Source organism: Daphnia magna, linkage group LG5 (assembly GCF_020631705.1).
Source record: "Daphnia magna isolate NIES linkage group LG5, ASM2063170v1.1, whole genome shotgun sequence".
NCBI lineage: Eukaryota > Metazoa > Arthropoda > Branchiopoda > Diplostraca > Daphniidae > Daphnia > Daphnia magna.
Genome location: NC_059186.1, coordinates 12,204,662 through 12,225,366, shown reverse-complemented (window position 1 = coordinate 12,225,366; position 20,705 = coordinate 12,204,662). Strand labels below are relative to the sequence as shown.

The 20,705-nt window shown below is 41.8% G+C and overlaps 6 protein-coding genes and 1 non-coding gene across 17 annotated transcripts; 3 read left to right on the top strand and 4 right to left on the bottom strand.

Moving 5' to 3' along the window:
• Positions 1-245: 245 nt before the first annotated feature.
• LOC116923649 (interleukin enhancer-binding factor 2 homolog) lies at positions 246-2,204 on the top strand. Its single transcript, XM_032930141.2, has 8 exons — positions 246-363; positions 447-784; positions 869-1,037; positions 1,115-1,295; positions 1,371-1,491; positions 1,550-1,661; positions 1,760-1,912; positions 1,980-2,204. The coding sequence occupies exons 2-8, from the start codon at positions 464-466 to the stop codon at positions 2,141-2,143; spliced, it is 1,221 nt and encodes a 406-aa protein (XP_032786032.2). The 5' UTR covers positions 246-363; positions 447-463; the 3' UTR covers positions 2,144-2,204.
• LOC116923655 (beta-sarcoglycan) lies at positions 2,141-4,857 on the bottom strand. 2 transcript variants are annotated; one of them, XM_032930154.2, is made up of 6 exons: positions 4,792-4,857; positions 3,362-3,490; positions 3,217-3,293; positions 3,081-3,159; positions 2,848-3,022; positions 2,141-2,796 (listed from the first exon to the last, which is right to left on the bottom strand). In XM_032930154.2, the coding sequence occupies exons 2-6, from the start codon at positions 3,460-3,462 to the stop codon at positions 2,248-2,250; spliced, it is 981 nt and encodes a 326-aa protein (XP_032786045.2). In that variant the 5' UTR covers positions 3,463-3,490; positions 4,792-4,857; the 3' UTR covers positions 2,141-2,247. The 2 variants fall into 2 exon arrangements, with proteins under 2 accessions (XP_032786045.2, XP_032786046.2); XM_032930155.2 differs by lacking the exon at positions 4,792-4,857 and adding an exon at positions 4,605-4,743.
• Positions 4,758-17,921, top strand: LOC116923639 (FYVE and coiled-coil domain-containing protein 1). 7 transcript variants are annotated; one of them, XR_006646823.1, is made up of 20 exons: positions 4,758-4,977; positions 5,063-5,197; positions 5,440-5,559; positions 5,618-5,730; positions 5,788-6,038; positions 6,301-6,388; positions 6,673-6,882; positions 6,944-8,104; positions 8,290-8,412; positions 8,491-8,724; positions 8,805-8,959; positions 9,028-9,510; positions 9,598-9,769; positions 9,839-11,164; positions 11,252-11,425; positions 11,499-12,206; positions 12,271-12,437; positions 12,511-15,119; positions 17,180-17,378; positions 17,450-17,921. XR_006646823.1 is itself a non-coding variant. In XM_045173815.1 (14 exons), the coding sequence occupies exons 1-14, from the start codon at positions 4,758-4,760 to the stop codon at positions 10,070-10,072; spliced, it is 3,678 nt and encodes a 1,225-aa protein (XP_045029750.1). In that variant the 3' UTR covers positions 10,073-10,265. The 7 variants fall into 7 exon arrangements, 5 of the variants coding, with proteins under 5 accessions (XP_045029750.1, XP_032786012.2, XP_045029751.1 ...); XM_045173815.1 differs by lacking the exons at positions 11,252-11,425; positions 11,499-12,206; positions 12,271-12,437; ... (1 more) ...; positions 17,180-17,378; positions 17,450-17,921 and having other exon boundaries at positions 8,512-8,724; positions 9,839-10,265; XM_032930121.2 differs by lacking the exons at positions 5,063-5,197; positions 11,252-11,425; positions 11,499-12,206; ... (2 more) ...; positions 17,180-17,378; positions 17,450-17,921 and having other exon boundaries at positions 9,839-10,265.
• On the bottom strand, positions 10,281-14,500 carry LOC116923644 (cadherin-related family member 1). 2 transcript variants are annotated; one of them, XM_032930134.2, is made up of 16 exons: positions 14,360-14,500; positions 14,181-14,261; positions 13,879-14,012; positions 13,688-13,756; positions 13,455-13,547; positions 13,261-13,368; positions 13,072-13,173; positions 12,841-12,966; positions 12,545-12,635; positions 12,305-12,414; positions 12,036-12,212; positions 11,719-11,865; positions 11,471-11,661; positions 11,274-11,388; positions 11,023-11,192; positions 10,281-10,948 (listed from the first exon to the last, which is right to left on the bottom strand). In XM_032930134.2, exons 1-16 carry the CDS (start codon positions 14,436-14,438, stop codon positions 10,477-10,479), a joined length of 2,265 nt encoding a protein of 754 aa, XP_032786025.2. In that variant the 5' UTR covers positions 14,439-14,500; the 3' UTR covers positions 10,281-10,476. The 2 variants fall into 2 exon arrangements, with proteins under 2 accessions (XP_032786025.2, XP_032786024.2); XM_032930133.2 differs by having other exon boundaries at positions 11,471-11,865.
• On the bottom strand, positions 16,096-16,168 carry Trnaf-gaa. Its single transcript has one exon. It is a non-coding gene; the product is annotated as a tRNA-Phe (tRNA).
• On the top strand, positions 17,783-18,501 carry LOC116923661 (stress-associated endoplasmic reticulum protein 2). Its single transcript, XM_032930162.2, has 3 exons — positions 17,783-17,921; positions 18,121-18,193; positions 18,259-18,501. The coding sequence occupies exons 1-3, from the start codon at positions 17,838-17,840 to the stop codon at positions 18,294-18,296; spliced, it is 195 nt and encodes a 64-aa protein (XP_032786053.2). The 5' UTR covers positions 17,783-17,837; the 3' UTR covers positions 18,297-18,501.
• On the bottom strand, positions 18,502-20,632 carry LOC116923665 (RNA-binding protein 1). 3 transcript variants are annotated; one of them, XM_032930169.2, is made up of 5 exons: positions 20,472-20,632; positions 20,075-20,284; positions 19,862-20,008; positions 18,831-18,926; positions 18,502-18,778 (listed from the first exon to the last, which is right to left on the bottom strand). In XM_032930169.2, the coding sequence occupies exons 2-5, from the start codon at positions 20,281-20,283 to the stop codon at positions 18,769-18,771; spliced, it is 462 nt and encodes a 153-aa protein (XP_032786060.1). In that variant the 5' UTR covers position 20,284; positions 20,472-20,632; the 3' UTR covers positions 18,502-18,768. The 3 variants fall into 3 exon arrangements, with proteins under 3 accessions (XP_032786060.1, XP_032786058.1, XP_032786059.1); XM_032930167.2 differs by having other exon boundaries at positions 18,502-18,768; XM_032930168.2 differs by having other exon boundaries at positions 18,502-18,768; positions 20,075-20,303; positions 20,472-20,607.
• Positions 20,633-20,705: the final 73 nt, after the last annotated feature.

Genomic DNA, 20,705 nt, shown 5'->3' with positions numbered 1-20,705 from the left:
TTGCTTTTAAATTTAAATAAATAAGCAAACGCCGTTTTGAACTAGATGGCACCGTTGTACTCTTGCCTGAAGCCATTTCGAAGAAGTTTTAAAATTCAAATAAAAAACTCGATTATTATGCAGCACTTTAACTTAAATATTTTATAAAAACTCCCCAATCTACATAGAATTTTTTTATCATAACTTTATTTGAAATTGCTATCATCAGTGGGTTGGGTTCGCCAAGCCTGAGGGAAAATGCCAACCATTTGATGTCTGCTTGACTTGGTAGTTGGTAGTTGGTTTGGTACTCATGCTTCGTCAGCAGTAATCGATTGTTGTTAATTTATTACTAGCCTATTCTCTATTGACTTTATTCGTCTGGTAAAGCGGATAGTAACTCAGCTGAGTTCAAACTAATGAGTGTTGCATAGTGCTCTCTATCTAGCTATTTCAAATTTTAACAGTTTAATTCGAAAGAACAATGCGAGGTCGTGGCAGAATGCGAATGTTGCGCCGAGGAGGTGCTCCAATGATGATGGGTGGACGGCCTATGCATCATATGTCCGGCTTTAAACCTCGTCCTCATATTCTTCGAATGCCATTTGATATGTTTGTTTCTGAATCCTTTTACCCACGACTCAAACCACAACCTGATGATAAAGATCTCACCCAGGCTTTATTGAAACGACATGCTGAGCTAGTTCCTCCTACACACGAACAGACATCCATTCAATCACTCCTCCTAAAAGTGCAGGGTATTCTTGAGGGACTCACTGTGGCCCCAGGATCATTTGAAGCTTGTGTAAGGGAATTTCCTCAAAAACTCTAGTCTCTATCAAGATTTGTGAGATGTAATAACAATTGTCCTTTATTTTCTTCCCTTTAGCAATTGGAAGAAGTGAGAATAGTTGGATCTTTCAAAAAAGGCACAATGGTTTGTGGTCACAATGTGGCTGATCTAGTGGTTATTTTGAAAACTCTTCCAACACACGAAGCAATTCGAGCACTGGGGGCAAAAATTCTGGAGGAAGTCCAGAAACAGCAAGCACAACTGAGTACATACTGCATGTCTATTAGTTTTCAATTAGACAAAAAGGTACTAATTAAACAATGAGTTGTTCTATCAACACAGAGCACGAACTTGAGATAACCGATCGGGGTTTCAATATCCTCAGCGTAACCCCACCTGAAAATACGAAGGCCACCGTTCGAGTGTTAATTACAACCATTGGTCGTAATTTTAGATTGATTAGCTCATCAATGCATTTGGACATGAAATATCTCCAGTCTCACCTAGCTGCCGTACGTCATAGGTAAGGGTTTTAATTTTTCGCTGACTAAAATCCCGATAGTTGTTTCGGTTATTCATATTGATCATTCATGTCTAGCCGATGGTTCGAAGAAAACGTTAATCACACTTCAGTAAAAGTTCTGATTCGCCTATTGCGTGACATGAGGACGCGAATTAAAGGACTTGAACCTCTGAGCCCATGGATGATTGACCTCTTGGTACGTAGTTTAGATGGACGAGTTTAAAAATTAAGGCTCACTTTTTTCTATTTGTCAGGCTCATTTTAGCGTACTCAACACGCCCAATCGTCAGGCATTATCTGTCAATCTTGCTTTCCGCCGCGTCATTCAGCTATTGTCAGCCGGATTCTTCCTTCCAGGATCTTGTGGTAAACAATAATAATAATAATTCTTTTGTAAGGAGTCAACCTATAGAATACAGAGTGATGATGTTATACCTTCTAAAAATCGACGAATTGCTTTCTAGGAATATTGGATCCTTGTGAGGTAGGGGCGATTCGCGTTCACATGGTAATGACGATGGAACAGGAGGACTTACTCTGTCGTACAGCTCAGAATCTCTTGCGTATCCTTTCTCATGGTGGATATAATGCCATCCTTGGCCTCGACCAAAAAAATGGTTACTCGTTAACATTTATATTTCTCTACAAATTTGTCTTTGACGTTTCCCATGTTCTCCATTTTAGATGATCCAACTGCTGAGCTATCGGTATGGAATGGCATCGTTGTCACTCCCCAAGATAATGTCTACGATTCGACACTGTATGAAAGAAAGACTGGAGAAGAACCCGAAGATGAAGAAGTGGAAGAAGCACCCCCAACAGAGAAAGAAGCTGATTCGATCATCTAAAGATTTTGACATTTCTTTGTATTGACTTTTTGTGTGAACAACAATGACTAGTTTAGTTCAATTAGTGACTAGAGAACATGTTTTTTTGTGTGCGAAATTATAAGTTAAACACAAGGATTATCATCATCAGTGAGATCGATAGAATCGCAATTGATGGTATCTGTGCCTTCTAGAACAGGAATTCGGAAAAGCTGTCCAGCGGGCATGCAGATGCATAACTTATACTCGGCCACTTTCGTCGAGTTCTGATCTTCAAGTCGTCCAGTAAGGGACATGGTGTCAACATCCATTATTACACCATCAGCGCCATTAAGTATAACACTTCCATTGATACTTCGCAGCAAGAGATCTTGGTCGGCTCTGAATAATACCTCCCGACCGCGAATCCTCATTCCTTCTTTACCTTTCGCTCGGATGGCTTTCTCTGATCGTATGAGTAAAGAACCTTCGAGCTTACTAGTGATTCTGTTGGCCGTTGCTTTCTTGATGTGTAAGTTGAGAACACCTTCAGGCAGGCCAAAATTAGGAAACGTGGTAGAGAATGCGTTGGTTTTTGGTGTTGTTCTAGGTTCGAATATCTCGAAGCTGTCGACTTTCTGAAATTCAACTTTATCCTGACTGATGCTGATCTCTGGTTCCAAATCATCCAACACCTATAAATTTTAAATTATTATTTAGTTTCCAATTGAAGTTCTACTAATTACCTTAAGGTTGAGATCAGATCCTTGACTGTTTACAGTTACTGGGCTTTCATTAAAACCACTGATTTTTCCATCAAGTTTAATCAGTTTATTCATTTCAAGCTCACCGAAAAATTTTAAGAGATTCGCGGAAGGAACAACTTCAATGTTTTCCATTGTTTTTGTTACACGAAGAACACTGTAGAGTAAAAACTTTAAGGAAGAAATTCAGCTTGATATACCATTATTTTGTATACCTGAAAATGGTTACAGTGAGAAAAAAATTTCCCAATGCAACAACACACAAGGCAAATACCAGGGCCCAAAATGCATAACCTGGATAACAGCATTTTAATTTGTAAATCATCTAAATGAATGTCAAGCTAATTGAACCTCTTGGCTGATTTTTTGCTTTCTTTGTCTTTGCACTGTCTTCTGTGGCAGAGTCCTCAAAAAAAAGAGTGTCCGGTCTAAAATACAGACAAAATTTTCAATGTATACGTAGAATTTTCCTTATCACTTGTTTTAGATATCGTACGCAGTGGTTAACGTTGAACGATTGACGTTTCGTTTCACCAAAGCCTTTTCAGCCCTTGACAGGGTGGAAGTCTGTGAGGGAACTCCATTATTGCAGTCCATAGCTCAGGAACTTTATCAATCCAAAAATCTAGCCAAAATCTTATTTTTAACAGAATCAACAAGGAAAACCTTCGCCGTTCAAATAACTGTGTCCTCAACTTCCTTCACTGATCCGAGCTAAGGATGTTTTGGGGCCAGGATAAAATGCGGACGCGGACCGCGGACTGCGGACAGGAGAAACTGCGGACTTTCACCTGCGGACTGGCCCAAAATTTTTTGACAGATTTTTCGTGGACTTAGGGATAAAATGCGGACCGTTTCGTACATGGAGCGATTGAAAGTGCGGACCGGACAGGATAAACTGCGGACTGGTATCTGCGGACTCCATGCCCATATCTGATATTAAATTTCAAACTAAAAATAGTATTTAAAAGTCAACATATGCATTATTCAAAATATGAAAGTAAAGGACAGTTTATATAACATGGTTACTTCTTAACTAGGTAAATTCTTGGCACAACAATTCAAATAAAACATGTAATAAACTTAAAAGGATTTGGGGTATCCAAGGGGTTTTTAAAAACTCATGAAAGGCATAATGCTGTTCTTTTGGAAGACATTCCTTGTGGTACCATTCTTTGCAAAGTTTGGTACCACGTTGCCGCCTTCTGAAGGACGACTTAACTGCGCTACGGTTGTCTAATTCAAATTCTTAGTTGTGCATAAAAGAAAATAGAATATAATGGATTTGGCCTATAGGAAAAAAATAAATAAAATAGTCAGCTGCTAAGAGCTGTGCGCATTTTTATTTTTATTCATTGGAATTGTTGCATGCATACATATTTTTAAAAAGCAACAGTTATCGAACAACAGCCAATGCATGACAAAAATAAGGTTGATCTGTCTTGTCCTGTAAAAACAAGTCAAATTTTGCTGCTATATATATCATGAAATTTTAATGTTAAATACTATTATGAAATGAAGACTTTACTTACCAATTTTCTGCCTTACCAACGCATAGACATGTCTATATGGAATGCTGTATCCCCGTATAATACGCGGACTGCGGACAGCTACCCTGTGGAGAAACTGCGGACTGCTGTCAAAAAATTTGGGCCAGTCCGCAGGTGAAAGTCCGCAGTTTCTCCTGTCCGCAGTCCGCGGTCCGCGTCCGCATTTTATCCTGGCCCGATGTTTTGTACTTTTATTGAAATCCTAGCAGACGAACGACGGCTTCATTTCCTGGGGCAGTTTATGTGGGCTTAATTCAATATTTAAAGATCTTAAACTTTGTTATGAATTTTCCCATTAGTTCGAAGCAGTTCAACGTTTAACAACCTCGTGGTGCACACTTAATGTTGCTAAATAGCTGTTTTAAAAAAAGCTTACGGATGGATGAATTATTTCTTGTGCCAAAGACAGACTGTACCACGCTACCACCGTACCTATTCTTCCATTTTGCTACTCTACACAGAGTAACTCTACGACGTAGCGTTCACGTACGATGTTCTCAATTACCGCTAAGTCAGCATGGGGCCAAGTTCGGGACAAAGACGACAGATGAGACGACAGCAGGTATGAGTATTATACCTCATGAATCATAATACACACTAATGAAGCCATGAACTCATGACTCATGTTATAACTCATGTCATCTCAGTCAAAAGGCAATGGCATAAGCTAATAATTCCTAACCCGGCGAGCTCACTACTATTTCGGCAACGCTGCAAAATACCAAAGAAATCAGCTGACTATGAGGACAAGAAATATTCGAACCAAAAAAGAAGTCCCATGTGTAAGTTTCGTTGGCGCCGAAACTCTGTGCTCGCTCAGAAGAGCAGCCCATTTTAAATCTAAAGAAATTCTTTGTTTTTTTAAATGAAAAATTTTTACGATGGCGAGCAGAGGTCAAGATAATAATGAAGTTTTTAAAGCTAGTATTGAGAAAAACCTCTCTGCTCTATTTGGTACAAAAACCTATGTAGATGTACAGGATCCCCTGATATTTGGATTACAAATTTTGTTTGTTTCTTGTAGATTGTGTAAAAAGTTTAAAGACCGTATTTGATGACACACAATTTCCAATTGATGATGACAATGTCATGCTTCATCGTCTTGGCGACAGGTTGGAATTTTTGCTTCATGTTGGACTAAGGCGTATGTAATTTCAGTAAGTTACTACCAAGACATGGTTTCATCGTTCATTTGCTTCTAGAAAGTTCTGGTGTGTTTAGTCGATCAAGAAGTCCTTGGCATTACATAAATTCGTGCCTTAGCAAGTTGAAAACCAATCACGATGGAATCCATTTCGTCAGAGGATTATCTGAGGTGTGATTGCTACTTTTTTATTGAACATTAAGATTTTAAACTATGATTTTTTTTTAGCTTAAGACTCCTACAGGGAAACTTCGTTCTTTTCTCAGATTTTGCCTTGTACATCAATGCCTGGCAGACACTTTGCAGCAATGCACACTGTGTGATGATGTAACCAGTGAATATTACAGTGCAAATTCTTTATTTTCACAACAAACTTGGAAATCAAGTTTTATCTCATCACTCTATGAACTCAACGACATTCAGTACGACCTAGCTCCGACCGGCTTCGATTTGGATGTCGGATGGCCTACTTTTGCTCGGTAATCTAGATTTCGGTTTCTTTTTTGTTCCGCTTGCCGCTCCACAAGTACTTCTAGCGTTGTAATGCAGCTAAGGTCGCTGACTTTTTTGTCTCAAATGCGTCTCTGTGATTTGGAGGGGAGTTGGCTAGTTGCATCCGTCACAGGGACTGTAATCTATTTATAGTTTAAAGGTCGGCTTGCCGTGTTGTCATGCAGCCGCAAGGGCTAGAAAACGAGTGTGAATATGAAGCTAACGTAACCGTGTACGTTCTAACGGCAGGAAGCAGTTTGGCAGCTTCAACTGGAGCAGACAACAACGATCCTCCTCGAGGCTCTCTCTCAGTCTACTCTCCGCCTCAGAATCTCAGGTAAGGACGTAAACAAGGTGACGAGTCCTCGACTAGATAGTATCATGCATGCTACCCCAAGAGATTACTTAGGTCTCGACGGGGCTATTTAGACCATGTTTCAATGACCTTATCTTTAAGGTCACACATTTGTGACCTCGAGTGTAAGTATCCTCCCCAGTTTACCTGCCGGATCGAACCAGTTTGTTGTAAACACCGAAAAAGAGTTTAACGCTGTTTTTGATTCTCTTTCTCATGTGTGTGTGTGTTTTTCGCGTTTTATTTACTCGAATTTTTAAATGCAGAGCGTCAATAGCTTTCACAGTGAACTGACTTCGCCTTTGTGCACTGGCCCGTTAAACTCAACCATGACCAGTAGCATTGGCTCGAGTAGTCCGTCTCCGCCGCCGGATCCGCATGAAATCAGTCGGCTTATTTCTACCATACGCCAAATTACGGAGGATAAAGAGGAATTAAAAATTCAATTGGATTCTCTTTGCAGACAGTTGGGCGAGGTTTATGTTGATTAGTTCTCATTTTGAGTGTCCATTGCTAGACATTTTTTTTTTTTTCTAGGAAAGAGAAAATGGAAAAAAGGACCGGGAACAGATGGAGGTGGAACGACGTCAGTACCAAGAAAAGACAATTGAATTGGAGCGACGCTTGGAACTAGCCCACAAGCAGGTGAGCCCACAAACACTTGAAAGTTTGCGACAGGCGGAAGCACTGGGCAGGAAGATGCTGGCCGCCCGAGATGGAGAGGTTGAATTGCTCAAGGCTCAGTTGGTTTCCACCGAGGCTAAAGTGGATGCGTTAAAAGAACGACAGGAATTGCAAAAGGTTATCGTTATGGGGGAGGTACGTAAGATGGCCAACGAAATGGCTGCGACGGAATTGCAACTCAAGAAATGGAAAAAATTGGCTCTTGACTGGGCCCAAATCGAGCATATGGATGATATTAAACTAGACTCTATTAAAGAATTGGAAGGAGCCGAAGAGCTGGGCAAAAAACTGAAGGAGCTGTTGAGCGCCCAGCAGACAGCCGCCAAAGAATTAGATGCCATCAAAGAGGCTAACATGTCGCTGGTGAGGGCCTTAGCACAACACGATCATCAGCTGTCGACAGTGACGAGCCAGTTAGATCAAACCTGGGTCTGGTTCTCCAAACTGAAGACACAGGCAAGTCAATTACAGACGGACGAATCGGTGATGCGCTACGATTTGAAGGAGAAACGAAAACTTCTCAACAGTTTAAAAGAACAATTGGAAGTGTCCAAACAGCAATGGGACCGTATTCGCAACCAGAATCACGCCAATCAAGAAGAATGGCAGTCCTTTCGAAACGAATTGGACGGTCGGAAAGTGACGGGCGCAACGGCGATTGCACAGAAGGAAGTAGAACCAGAACAAGTTGAGGTGGAAAGGGAACAACCAGCCTTTGTTCCTCCTATCGATTTAGTGTCGGACATTGTTCCTAATCAAGTAGTAACCGACGATGATGAATTGCCTGTACCGGAATCATCGACTTCAGCAGACGGAAGAGAAGAACGTTTGCAATTGATGGAGCAGCAATGTCGCTCTCTTTACGCCAAACTCGTCAATTCCACTAGCCGGAATGCTGCGTTGGTTAGCCGACTTGCAAATCTTCATCAGCATTATTCCATCAAAGAAGAACAACCGTCTTCTCCAACAATGTCTGCCCCGCCGGAGAGTTTGGTTGAAAAAGTGGTCGATCAAGTGAGCCCTGCATGGAGTGATGCTTTTGTTCTGCATCCCCCGCTAGTTCTTCCGAATTAACTTTCAATCTTTGTCGTGTGTTTGATAACCGAACGGAATGTGGAATTTTTAAATGCTAGTTTGGGCGAATCTGCTTGTCGTTAGTTGCCCAACAATTTCTCATGAAAATGTTTGCCGGTTTTTAGGGGGAAGATGCCGAACGAGTGATTCTGGAGAAAGATCGCCAATTGGCGGTCGTAACGGAAGAACTGAAAGCCATCAAATTCGACCAAACGACTCGTCAGTTGGAAAAAGAGAAAGAAAATCAGGTAATTAAGATGTTTGAATGAGAGACGAAAGAAATCGAGTCAATCGAAATCAATGGTTATTGTTATTCATCCATGAAGCATTGGAATTTTCTTCTTCAGGCCTACCAGCAACAGGAGGAACAACTCAAATTGGCTCTCACTCAATTAGCAGATAATGGCCAGCTGATTGGATCGTTGCAGCTCCAGTTGAGCACATTGACAGGTCGCAATCAGGAAGAACGCCAGTCATTGGATGCTCAATTCCGGCAAATGGAACTCTCTTTGATGACTCGAAACGAAGAATGCGAAGGTTTAGTCAATGAAATCCGCTCCGTGAGTCGATCAACTGTTTTTTTTTTTTGTTTTTTAACGTTTTGTGCTTTAAATCAGCGTATAGAATTTAAAATTTCTAGACGGTTGCGGAAATGGATCAATTGAGGACATCGTACATAGAGTTGCAAGAGAAATTCAAATGCTGTCAAGAAGCTGAATCTCAAGCCAGGTCTGACAATCAATTGTTGCGGGAAGAATCGCTCATGTTGCGTGACAAAATCGTCCAACTCATCAAGTATCCAAAAAGTTTCTAATTTTTCTTTGATTTCTGGTGCTTAACCGATTTCTCTCGAAACCCAAAAGGGAAAAGGATTGTCTGTGGCAGCGCAGTGACCGACTTTTGCATTTACAAAGGATTCAGGCGACAGACCAATGGGTAGCTGATGGATCTATTCGTGATTGTCAGAGCTGTCAGTCTCGTTTCACCATTTTTGTCCGCCGTCATCATTGTCGCTTGTGTGGTCGCATCTTTTGCCATTCTTGTTCTGATTATTGGCTGAAAATTGCTTCCAGCTCGCGACCCACGCGTACATGTCACGAATGTTTTGCTATCCATCGACAGTTTAGCCAACCGGGCGCCACTGCCCAGCTGAGCGAACTCCCACTGGCTGAGCCCCCGGAAGCTATAGATCTGAATACTCAACCAGTTGTCGTTCAACAGCCACAATCCGATGGTGGGACATTGGCGGAACCTTGCGCTGGATTCAGCGTCATCAGCGACGATGAGATTGTTCAATCCCTCAACGACTCGAGTCCTTACAGCAGCCCTAAGAATGGCCCTATTAAGTAATTATATTTTTAAACAGTTAATTCATTTTTCTTTTATTTGGCGCCACCCGGCTCATTATTCACGAATTGTTGTTCATTTTGAAGCAAAAACATCCGCACGGCAGCCGTACGCACTTTCACTTCGTTGGTTCATGATGTGGTAGATGAAACTGTCCCGTCTGAATCCTTCGTCAGCGCAGGAATGATTTATCGGATTCCGATCCAGGTCGAACGGCCTGCTTGCACTCTCCATTGGAAATTCAAAACCGATCCGAGGGTGAATAGATCAAACGCGAACTTGAGTTATCCAATAGATGGAAGTACTAAACATTCGGTTACTTCTCAGAGCATCGCGTTCGCTGTTGTGGGAGCTGAGGATGGCAATCAAGGCGATGACTCTTTAACGCGAGTGATCGTCGAAACAGCTCTGCATAAATCGGAAGAGGATTTTGTGTGCGGGCAGGCTGAATTGCCCCTCTCTGGACTTTATTACGTCTACTTTGACAACAGCTACTCCCGTTTCTCTGCCAACAAAGTCACCTTTCATCTGCGTTTGGCAGCTCCCAGCTCGCCCATTTGATGGCAACAACTTCCCAATTTTTATCGATGGCAACTTTCTTTTATTCAAAATCGCAAAAGACAAAAGAAATCAAACGATCCTTTGAAGAGTGCTCGGAAACTGGTCGTCTTATTTATAATTTTATATAGTGCGTCGTTAATGTCTTTGATGCAAAGACGTTGATTTTTCTCTGAATAGACGTGATTTGAAGAAACAGGACAAGTTAAAATGTTGAAATATCGGATTGTTTAATAGAGACAAAACATGCGGAAATCCACAATTTGGTTATACATCACTGTACACGGCAAAAGGAAAAATATGTGATTCAATTTCATATGTGGTTAAAAATTCGTTGACTTTTTTCATGTAATCTGTTTTTATCTCTTCCCCTCACAGATTGTTTTGTTTGTTTTTTTTCTCTCTCTTTAGAAGAAGACGTTGAACTCGTCTTCCCAACTGAGTTTCTTGATCCTTCTGGGTAATGAGGCGTCAGTCGGCCAGGCGCCCGGTTGACTGCTGCTCAAGAAAGTTCGCGGATGGTGCGGACAGGGCGCTGGTGGCGGGGACTGTTCGTTGTTGTTGCTGCCGCTGCCGCTGGAAGAGATCTTGTTATTGTGGTGGTGATTGCTAGCCGCCTGTTGCTGCTGCTGCTGCCTGGGTGGGGGAGTAGGTGGTGGCATTGGTGGAGGAGGTGGTGAATTGTGGACGGTGCTCAGAGTCGGACTCTGAATGGGCACCACGCGGCGGCAAGACGGCCTGGCAAGGGGATTGATGGGAATGCGGCGTAGGGTCGCCGTGATGGGCGTTGAAGTGTCGCCGCTGTAAAGTCCACCGACACTGACTTTAGGTTGCGGCTGGACAACCGTTAAAGGACTGGGTTGGGTCTTTTTCCGTTTGCTGTTCAATTTTGTTGGAAGCAAGGCTTGAAATTTGCGTTTTTATGAATTTGTGGATGAGATTAGAAAACCTACTATTGACAGAGGTAGACGGCCAGACCAGAGATGATGAGAGATAAAATGCCCAGCAATATTCCCAAGATGATTAACAATAGCCCACTGCCGTCGGCGGTGGATAAAGTAATGCCGCTTCCGTTCATCATCAGGAAATCGACTGGTAAGTTGATCTTGACAGGAACAGACGTCTATTTTGTGTGTGTGTGTGTGTGCAATTGTAATAGTTGATTAGGTTTTATCTTCACAGGTATCCTTTATGCGATGTTTACCTGTCGAGGAGGAATGCCGGAATCGCGTGCCACCGCCATCAGATGAATAACTGTCGAATTGAGAGCTGACGGATCGCTGAAAATGACGTCTCCGTTCTCATGCACATTAAACGCCCTGGTTTTAAGATGTAATCAAATGAATCAATAAAAAGGTAAGAAAAAAAAAATTGAGAGTAACAAACAAACAAAAATTCCACCTGGATTCTGGTCCTTTTAATTGTATAGTAACACGGTCGGCTGCATCGCCGTCATCTGCGCGGATGTGTCCGATGATGGAGCCGACGGGCAAGGCCGACTCTTTGACAATGAATTCGTATTCGGCCAAATCGAAACGCGGATCGCAGTCGTTGACATCCAGGACGGTAACCTCAACCGTCGCCGTATCATTCTGCAAACATTTCACGGTAACTAATCGAATGATACGGTGCGATGTAGTGAACAATACCGTTAGTCCATCCGTGACCCATACAACGAAGTGGTGAGTCATCTGTGCTTCGTAATCCAACGCGCGTTCCAACTTGATTTCGCCCATCTTATCGACACTGAAGGCTTGATCCGTTCCATTGTGACTTTCCATTACGAAGCGAATGGTCTTAAATGAGAAGCGAAAGATTCATCATCCCCGTAAGGCAAACACAACGGCTATTCAACAACGTTTAGATCTTTCTTTTGCTCAACGAGTAATTGCGGTGATGTTTGGTGCGTAGGCGCCTTTGCAACTGTACAACAACAACAACAAGAAGACGAAGAGACTATACCAACCTGATCGATGGGTTTGTTGATGGCCATGGCCAAAATGATGGTTTCGACCGGGACATTCTCCAGTACTTGAACCGAGTAGCGTCGTTGGAGGTATTGCAATTGAGGTGAAAACGACCAACTCCGGCTAACGGTTAAAGTGGTTAATGCGTAACGGTCGAGGTTATCAACTTGGTGAGCCTTTTTTATTTTTATTTATTTTTGTTTTTTGCCATAAAAACATTTAATTTGAAATCAGATAAATGCCGATTGAATTTGAATAAGGATAATACCTTGACGACGAGAATGACAGGCTGGACTAGCTCGTTATCTTCTAAACTCCGATTCAGATAGACGGAACCGTTTAATGGGTCAAGAAAGAAATCTTGGTACTCTGCTCCTCCTGTTGTTCGTCATTTAATTGATGTATGGGAAAAAACAAAGAAGAAACAATTATTTTTCGTGTCTAAATTTAACTGTGAAATTTGTGGGTTTTCAGTTTAACAAGAAAAAAAAGGAAAGGATGGCCATACCGGCGTTCCAGGCATAACGAATAGACGCGTTGATTCCGGCATCCTGATCGACGGCGCGCATCGGTTCCGGTCGGATTTCTAGACCGATTCCCTAGGGAAAACGACGGAGAAAATCGAAAGTGTGTTGGCTTTTCTACATCTCTTTTCGTGTGTGTGTGGTGAGAACAAACTTTTTTTTTTTTTTATATCTTCAAATTTCTCTTAGTTATCTAGGTTGCTCCCCCCTCTCTCTTTCTCATAGCATCGTACCTGTTAGGAATTATTATTAATTTGTGTAATAGGTGTAAGAATCTCACTTTTTGAGCGGGCTGGGGTAAATGAGCCCAGTATCGTGACTGGCCAAACAGTGGGTTCTGGTCGTCGGCGTCGTTTATGTCGATGCTAACCACAGCGTCCGTGTATAGAGGAGGTTGTCCCTGATCCTAAAATTTTTTTTAATTTTTTTTTTACACAAATAAGATTATGTTAGATTGGAAAGGTGTGCAACTTTAATGATTTCTCGCTCTCAAACTGAAGAAGAAAAAGACCTGCGCTCTGATTGCGATTTTGAAATGTTTCAGTGTTTCATAATCGACAGCTTTCTTTAATACTAGGGTACCCTCCAAGCTGCTAGCGAATCCAAGTACGTCCTAATAAGTCATAATGGACCATTAGAAGGAGCTGCAATTACATTCGAAACAGTGCCACTAAACAATGTGGCGGTAGAAATGACGTACCGAATAAGGCCCAGCTAGAATAGAGTACTGTACAGTTGAATAAGGCCCAGGCTGATCTGCATCCAGCGCTTGAATGCCTTGCAAAACGACTGAACCGACTATCGTTGACTTTTTGTGTGTGTTTCAATTCAATTGAATAGGGAAGGGTATTATTAAATTAGATTGAATTCTTTCTTATCTTTTGCAAATTGTACCTCTGAAATGTTGATGAAATAGGTCGAATTGCGGAAAATGGGCGAATTATCGTTGGCGTCCGTCACACGAATGTTGACTGGAATCGTTAAACTCTATTCACGTAATGACAGTTTGTGTCGTAGGCAAAAGATACAAATGTTATTTTAGTTGCTTTTTGTTTTTCTTAAATGAGGGGGGTGGGGATGGGGATAGCAAAGTAACATAGTAGTAGTAAAAAGAGAAAATTGATTACTAGTTCGGCGTTGGGACCACGACGCTCGCAAGTAATTCGTGTCATCACCTGGGCAGGGCCGGTCAGACCCTGCAATAATAACCATCGTTGCACATAAGTGTGTGTGTATGTATGCGAAAAGAGTTCCGGGGGTGGAGTAGATGTTTTTCTTTTTTTTTTTTTTCCGTCTTAAAAATATATGGGTTAATTACCTCTTTGTCCAGAGCTTTAATAAGCGTGAGATTCTTGCTGTGCGTGTCAATGGAGACGACTGTTTCATTGCTGGCCTCTAGGCGCATGGTGATATCGCCATCGGCACTCGGATCGCCCGCAATCCGTAAAACACCTGTGTTTCGCGTCGTGTGTGTGCGCATTTTTTGTTGGGGGGCAGCGGGAATGTTTTTGTTTTGCCCAACGGGAAACAATTTTTTTTTTTTTGTCAGGTAGAGGAAAACAAGAAGAAAAACAGTTTTCAACAATGTACCAGCATTTTGAAATACTTTATTATGTATACCGATAACGGAACCGACTGTGGCATTTTCACTGACGAAAAAGGTCTCGGCCGATCCTCCACCAATCAGGAAACATCGATTGTCTGCACACGCAATAACACAACGTCCACCAATTAAGTGCATTTATTTTCATCCGGCACTAACAAAGATCTACCGTCGAAGGCTATTTGTTTTTTCTTACCTTGAGCCGATGCAAATTGAGCTAATAATAGAAGGAAGGTGAAGGGTATCCATGACAAATAAGGGCGGAATGTTTTCATTGTGTCATTCCGGTAGATGGCTCATCCGGTCTTGTTTTTTCTTCGTAAGGCCAACGCCAAAGAAAAAACAAACAAAACACCTGAGCTATTAGTCACTGATCCCTTCCTAAACCCCTAAAAAAAGAAAGAAAAAGAGAAGAACCAGAATTAAAGCGGCGTGTGCTGTTTGGTGTAAGTATCGATTTAACAGGACTTGTTGTCAAAAGTAAATGGAAGAGGGGAAGACCTCGAAATATAAGCACAACATCCTGTTGTCAGCGCTTGCTTCCTATATCAACATTTGTTTGTGGCTAAAAAGAAAAATATTTCAACAAAAAAAAGTGGGGGGGGGGGCGCTATCGGCCCTAGCTCTATACCAAACGGTACCTGATGATCCAAAACAGGAAATGGTCCGGCAAATCGCTAATGCTATGTCTTTTTGTTTGTTTTTTTTTATGGCCGGCCTTGCACTTGAGGACGTGCTATCCTAAAACGGAAAAAAAGATTTCCGTTGGACTTTTCTTGAACAAACAAAATAGGATTTGTCTGTTGGAGAATCAAGCCGAACGTCAAGACCGTTAGAAACAGTAGTATCAAGTGTAGCCTACTGTATAAAACCGCACAAACAGTCCATTGTTTGGGGTGGAGTTGACGACCGCAATAGTTCGTTATTTCGTGATCGAGGATCTTACGACTCTTCAGGTAAGATATAAGACACTGACCTCCAAACGCAATCAACGGCGACCTGCAGCCCCAAATCTAATCCGACATTCTTTCTGTACGTCTAATCTGTTTTTTTGTTTTTTGTTTTGTCTTTCTTTGTCGCCATCAAGTCAAAAGAAAGAGAGGAAATGATGACAACTTTAGTTCTTCTTTTGTGACGTGCGGCGGGCCCACCGTGCCCTGGAAATTCGATCCAGCGTGTGCTATTCACGCTGACAAATTGAATTTCAAAAAGAACCGCGGGACTTGTGACTCCATGGTGGTTTATGGAGCTGAAATTGTTGCCATGATGAAAGAAGAAAAATCGTCAATAGGTTTTTTCATTCCTTTGCAAACACTGTACGTACCATAGCACACCATTCTTCTTGTTTGCTTCGGCGTGCATAACGAGGAGAAATAGACCGCGACATAGAAGCGGCTTCAAGGAAAACACGACAACATTTCCGAATCTTTTTCTTCATTCCTTTTTTTTTCGGAGGAGGGGGGGATTGTTTGCTCAGTTTGGAATAGATTCAATGAGATGTGACGACCTACCGTTAGAGAACCAAACTATTAAACTTCGCCATTCTCTCACCCTTTTCTTCCATCTATTTACCGAAAGGAAAAAAAAAAAAAAATTTCGAAATGCAAACACGTAGACTAGTAGTTTCTTTTTTTTTTTTTAACCCACCAGCTTTTTCTTTATGACGTCTGCGGGCTAAACATTGCTCACCCAAAAAAAAAGAAGAAGTCGGCCCGGCCTCAATTTCCCATTCGTTACCGCACGCCTTTGCCGCCGCTACTACCACACATCAACCAACGCAGTATCTCGAAACAATTATTCTCTCCATTGTCCTAGTGGTAACAGCTGAAGTACAAAAAAAAAATAAAGGAAAGAAAAACACGTATCTGGGCAACCTAATTCCTTTCTGTTTTCAGTGAAAACATTAATGAAAGTAGGAGAGGAAAAAAGATTTGCCGAAACCCGGGATCGAACCAGGGACCTTTAGATCTTCAGTCTAACGCTCTCCCAACTGAGCTATTTCGGCATACCACCTGCTGGTGGACGCAAAGTCTAAATCGCATTGTTCTTTGGTTACTAATTCACGCGGCTATAAAAGAACACCAGAAATCGCTGCCAGCCCATCATTTTATAAACTTTAATTGACCATTAAACAGTCAATGACACTGGGAACAATATGGTCGATGAGCCGTAAGCTTCAGAAGCATCCGGTCTTTGTGCCATCGAGACTTGCTCAGCCCGTGTTGCAAACGTTGGGTTGTGCGTTAATTGTGTGAATACGCTCGGCATCAGCAGCGTCGGCCATATCCTGTTCAATGAATAATGAATCGCTAATGTCCAACTGTTACCAGAAGCGGATGCCATTGTCGGCCACTTAAGGAAACTGCGTCGACGGAAATTCGTGAATAATTTCCCCTCAGGGAAAAAAAGGACTAAAAAAATCTAAACCTGCAGCTACGTTTTCTCTCGGCGTGTTGAGAAATTTGATGGGTCGACGACGCTGTTCAGCATGACCAATCGGTATAACGTGAAGAAGAAAATTTCGGAATCAAAAATAATTTTGAAGTTTAAAAAAGGTGGGGGGAGAAAATAAAGATATTCAGAAACGCACAAGAAAAACAAAAGAGGACCGGGGGGCAGGAGAAGTAAACGGAAACCGGAAATTGTACTACAGTAGCCCACCTCGCAGGTGAAAATTGTAGAAGGCTCACATGTACAGCCGTCAGAGGGGAGATGGGGGAGGGGGGTTGATGACGGGTGCAAAGAAAAGGTCTTCCAACGTTACAGAGTGTGTGAATGCAAGTGAATATACACTCACAGCGAGGGTGCCCTTAAAAAAAAAACTACTCCCTTGGAGTGAGTGTGAGGGGAAGTCAGTTTTATAATACAACCACAATAAACGGCCGACTGTGGAAAAATGGGCGACACAGCGTCGCCCAAATTGTCATGTGAATATATTTGTGGACTGTAGAAAACGATGAGAAAATCTAACCAACTTGATCCTTCATCCTGTTTTTTTCTCTCTCTTTCTTTGCAGGATGAAAAACGGATACCATGTTCTAAACATGTCCATTTAAATGCTAGATAGAATTGAAGTTTACCTGTGTGCTATCCGGTGACTGTTCGGGGATCGAGTTGATCGACTACTAATTCCACTTAAGTTACCAATCCACCGTCAAAACGTTGGATAGAAACAATGGTGCACACTTAACAATCACTTCAAGTCACGAACGAAGGTTTGTTCTCGTAATACCTGACACGACTATCGCTCACTGGTTACTAATTTGAAACATGCGCTACACACCAGAAGCCTTTGCTCGCCCTCTCTTGAAGGAGGCGTGTCCACGTGGGCGGAGACTCATTCAGTTTGGCTTGGAATTTGTGTAAATCTTATTATGTTTGTTAAGTATATTTTATCTAATTTAAAATTTAGTGAATAAAAAAACTATTTTGACTTACAATTCAGATTATCAAATAATTGAATTACATTTGCGTCAGTTATGATCTTGTATGGCAACAATGTGGGATTTGACACGTAGGTAGACGTTTTGCAGTCTTTTCGGTTTTTCTCTCGCTGTGGCCTGGTCGCGTAGCGTTGCTCATCGACAGGTTCTTTTTGCGTTGGACCGAGCTATCCAGCTGTCGTGTTTTCCATTTGTTTTTCTCAGACACCGATCGCCGTACTATTTCTGAAAATGGTGGCTTCTCAAAGAATGAAGGTAGCTAACGAAAAAGCCAGCAAATACGTCACCATGAGAGGAAATGTGCCCAAATCAAGCGTAAGTAATTTGTTGTTTATCTGTTTCTGTCTGTCGAATTGCGTTGTGACTTAGGTGCATTGACCTCAATCTATTCGTGACTTATCCTTTTCTCAGCAACACCAATGTCATATAATTATTTTGAATTATTATTGCCATGAACTATTTTTGTTCCAGAAACAACAATCTGACAAACTTTATTCTTCTCTACGAAATTTAGAAATCAAATGAAGATTCCTCCCCTGTTGGTCCCTGGCTCTTGGGATTGTTCGTCTTTGTTGTCTGTGGATCAGGTGAGGATAATCTTAAAGGTTAAATTTATTTCACCCAATCATTTCTTATTTATTTTATTCCCCAGCTGTGTTTCAAATCATCCAAAGCATCCGTATGGCATAGGAAGAATTGAAGCATCACGACCATTAAGACTGCACAAAAAAGTTGGGGTGGGAATACAAAGAACTGTTCCAAACAAGTTAAAATTCTGTGTGTAAATGAACATTATAAACTTTTCATTCCACACTTATTGAAACCAATTTACTTCCTCATTGCAACAGCTGAGGAATGGATGGGAAAGGCAAAATATATTTTATGGACAGACAAATGTTTTTTTGAAACCATTGTATTTGGTGTGTTCGACAAGTTCTATTTACCATAGCATACGTCGAATAATGGAGAAAAAACGGGTTTTTACTAGCAAAAATGAAATTGGAGCTTTGTATAAACCAAACCCATTTTAATTCAATAGAATCCTGTCCAGGACAAACGGAAATGAGAACGTTCAACAGTGAATGAAACAAATGTAATGTTGACGAAGCAATTTGGATTTTAATCCTTTTCACGGTCGTATCCATAGCTGTTGGAGCGGGATCTAGTAATATCTAAGAAGTAACATTAAAACTCTTGGATAATTTTTTCACTTATTTAAGGTACCGTCTTTCGCGAGAGAAGGAGCGCGAAGCTCGGCGCCGTGGTGGAGGAGAGCGCGATGGGCTGCGGGTGGGACGACGACGTACGGGCGATCGGGACCTTTTAGTTATTTTTGAAAGAAAACGAAAAAGTTGAGACAAAGGTTCAATAGCAATGCAGAGCGACGGATTAAAAAAAAAAAAGGAATAAATAAAAAAGTAAAAGGATCCAACCAATCTTACATTCCAAAAAAAAAAAAAGAGAAATTTCATAAAAGTTTCTTGCTTTAAAGAGAGAAGAAAAAAAAAATCTGACGTGTCAAATTTTCTTGGGCTTTTTTTCAGGTTTGAGAATGTAAAATACCCGTTTCGTTCAGTAGGAGTAGGAGAGAAGCGATGGGAGGTTGCGAGTTGTGTTGGAAGAGAAGTGTTGGTGAAATATTTTTTGATGAAATTTTGTGACTGGTGGTAGGTGGTCGGTGGGCTGAACGATTGGGCGTGACCCCAATAAAATTCTGGGGTTGGTGGTGAAGAAACGCGCTGACAGGCGACCTCGGCCGTGACTTGCCCCCTGCCCCTCAAGTGAGTGATATTCTGTTTCCCTTGCGAAAATCAAGAGCTGATCGAGGTGGTAGATTTCTCTACTCGCCCGCGTAGACAGCCTGGAGGTAGCTGGTGTGTGGGTGTGGACGGATGGACGAAAGCTGGCTATGCTCTGTTTGTTTGCTCCGCCAAGAAAAAAGAATGGCGCTGAGGACGGTGCTGAGCTGAGCTGAGTTGGTGGACGACAAGGGATAGACTTGTGGTTGTTGATTTGTCGCAGGCAGACATGTGCCGCAGTCGGTAAAGTCGACCAGAAACAAAGAGGGGATCTGTTATTTTTTTTTTCAACCAAATACTATTGCTGGTGGGATAGGGTAGTGGGGTAGTAAATCAAATGAAAATATCCTGTGAAAGCAATAGGTTTGGATTTAAATAAGCAGCTCCAATAAATATTGATGTAATAAAACATGATTGAACTCCAATTAAAGTTAACATTTCTGAATTTAACTATACCTTCCGCGGAAGTCGGCACCGCCACGCGGGCCACCGCGGGAGCGGTCACCGCCGCGATCGCCGCCTCCTCCACCTCCTCTTGGTCCATTTCTTTCCCTAGCTCTGCCGGATGACATCTCTACCCTAACACGAGAACCACAAATTCTCCTGAAAGAAACACGTTTGAATTAGATGCCTGTACAAGATACTCTTAGAAATATTGTTGTGACTCACGATCCATCCATGGCTCTAACTGCATCTTCAGCATCTCTTGGGTCCTCATATTCTACAAATGCAAAGCCAGGAGGATTTCTAGCAACCCAAACATTTTTCAGGGCTCCATATTTGCTAAAGGATGCTTCCAGGTCACCTCTAGCTGTATTGTTGCCCAGATTGCCAACATAAACTTTGCATTTCAAATCCCATTCACGATGGCGCGACATTCTAAAAGGAATGAAAGATCCTGATATTCAAATATAAGCCTTTACAGAGGCTGAAATTTAGCAGCTGCAATTAACCGCCATCTTGGCTCGCCAGCTCATAGCGTCACGAAACATACAACGTACTATAGTATTTTTTGTTTTGTTTTCTAGGCAATATAACAATAAAAAGAATAAAAATCTATGGTTACCTCTCTTGTTCCGGAATTTTGATGGATTTTCAAGCAAAACAGAGTTCAGTGCTTTATTCAAGGAGATGCTAGAATAAAAGTACGAGTGGCGTTGCGAGAATCGACTGCGTCACAAGTCTCACTACTCTCAAAGCTGTCAACAAAATGGTAGAAACAGGGTCGCCATGCACCAGCAAAAAACATATTTTTAAAAACTATTGTTCAACCAAGAAAAGAATTGTATTTTGAATTTTA

What these genes read in the sequence shown, in the direction of transcription:
- LOC116923649 (XM_032930141.2), top strand. Translation starts at nt 464, where the DNA reads ATGCGAGGTCGTGGCAGAATGCGAATGTTGCGCCGAGGAGGTGCTCCA. An exon ending in CTTCCTTCCAGGATCTTGTG is followed by an intron (nt 1,662 to 1,759) that starts GTAAACAATAAT and finishes ATTGCTTTCTAG; the next exon opens with GAATATTGGATCCTTGTGAG. An exon ending in TGGCCTCGACCAAAAAAATG is followed by an intron (nt 1,913 to 1,979) that starts GTTACTCGTTAA and finishes TCTCCATTTTAG; the next exon opens with ATGATCCAACTGCTGAGCTA.
- LOC116923655 (XM_032930154.2), bottom strand. Translation starts at nt 3,462, where the DNA reads ATGGACTGCAATAATGGAGTTCCCTCACAGACTTCCACCCTGTCAAGG. An exon ending in AGCAAAAAATCAGCCAAGAG is followed by an intron (nt 3,160 to 3,216) that starts GTTCAATTAGCT and finishes GCTGTTATCCAG; the next exon opens with GTTATGCATTTTGGGCCCTG. An exon ending in GATCTGATCTCAACCTTAAG is followed by an intron (nt 2,797 to 2,847) that starts GTAATTAGTAGA and finishes TAAAATTTATAG; the next exon opens with GTGTTGGATGATTTGGAACC.
- LOC116923639 (XM_045173815.1), top strand. Translation starts at nt 4,758, where the DNA reads ATGTTGCTAAATAGCTGTTTTAAAAAAAGCTTACGGATGGATGAATTA. An exon ending in CCAAAAAAGAAGTCCCATGT is followed by an intron (nt 5,198 to 5,439) that starts GTAAGTTTCGTT and finishes TGTTTCTTGTAG; the next exon opens with ATTGTGTAAAAAGTTTAAAG. An exon ending in CCTAAGAATGGCCCTATTAA is followed by an intron (nt 9,511 to 9,597) that starts GTAATTATATTT and finishes TTCATTTTGAAG; the next exon opens with CAAAAACATCCGCACGGCAG.
- LOC116923644 (XM_032930133.2), bottom strand. Translation starts at nt 14,438, where the DNA reads ATGAAAACATTCCGCCCTTATTTGTCATGGATACCCTTCACCTTCCTT. An exon ending in AAATCGCAATCAGAGCGCAG is followed by an intron (nt 12,967 to 13,071) that starts GTCTTTTTCTTC and finishes AAAAAATTTTAG; the next exon opens with GATCAGGGACAACCTCCTCT. An exon ending in CCGGCATTCCTCCTCGACAG is followed by an intron (nt 11,193 to 11,273) that starts GTAAACATCGCA and finishes CACACAAAATAG; the next exon opens with ACGTCTGTTCCTGTCAAGAT.
- LOC116923661 (XM_032930162.2), top strand. Translation starts at nt 17,838, where the DNA reads ATGGTGGCTTCTCAAAGAATGAAGGTAGCTAACGAAAAAGCCAGCAAA. An exon ending in GAAATGTGCCCAAATCAAGC is followed by an intron (nt 17,922 to 18,120) that starts GTAAGTAATTTG and finishes TACGAAATTTAG; the next exon opens with AAATCAAATGAAGATTCCTC. An exon ending in CTTTGTTGTCTGTGGATCAG is followed by an intron (nt 18,194 to 18,258) that starts GTGAGGATAATC and finishes TTTATTCCCCAG; the next exon opens with CTGTGTTTCAAATCATCCAA.
- LOC116923665 (XM_032930167.2), bottom strand. Translation starts at nt 20,283, where the DNA reads ATGTCGCGCCATCGTGAATGGGATTTGAAATGCAAAGTTTATGTTGGC. An exon ending in GTTAGAGCCATGGATGGATC is followed by an intron (nt 20,009 to 20,074) that starts GTGAGTCACAAC and finishes TGTTTCTTTCAG; the next exon opens with GAGAATTTGTGGTTCTCGTG. An exon ending in TCCTTCTCTCGCGAAAGACG is followed by an intron (nt 18,769 to 18,830) that starts GTACCTTAAATA and finishes AGATATTACTAG; the next exon opens with ATCCCGCTCCAACAGCTATG.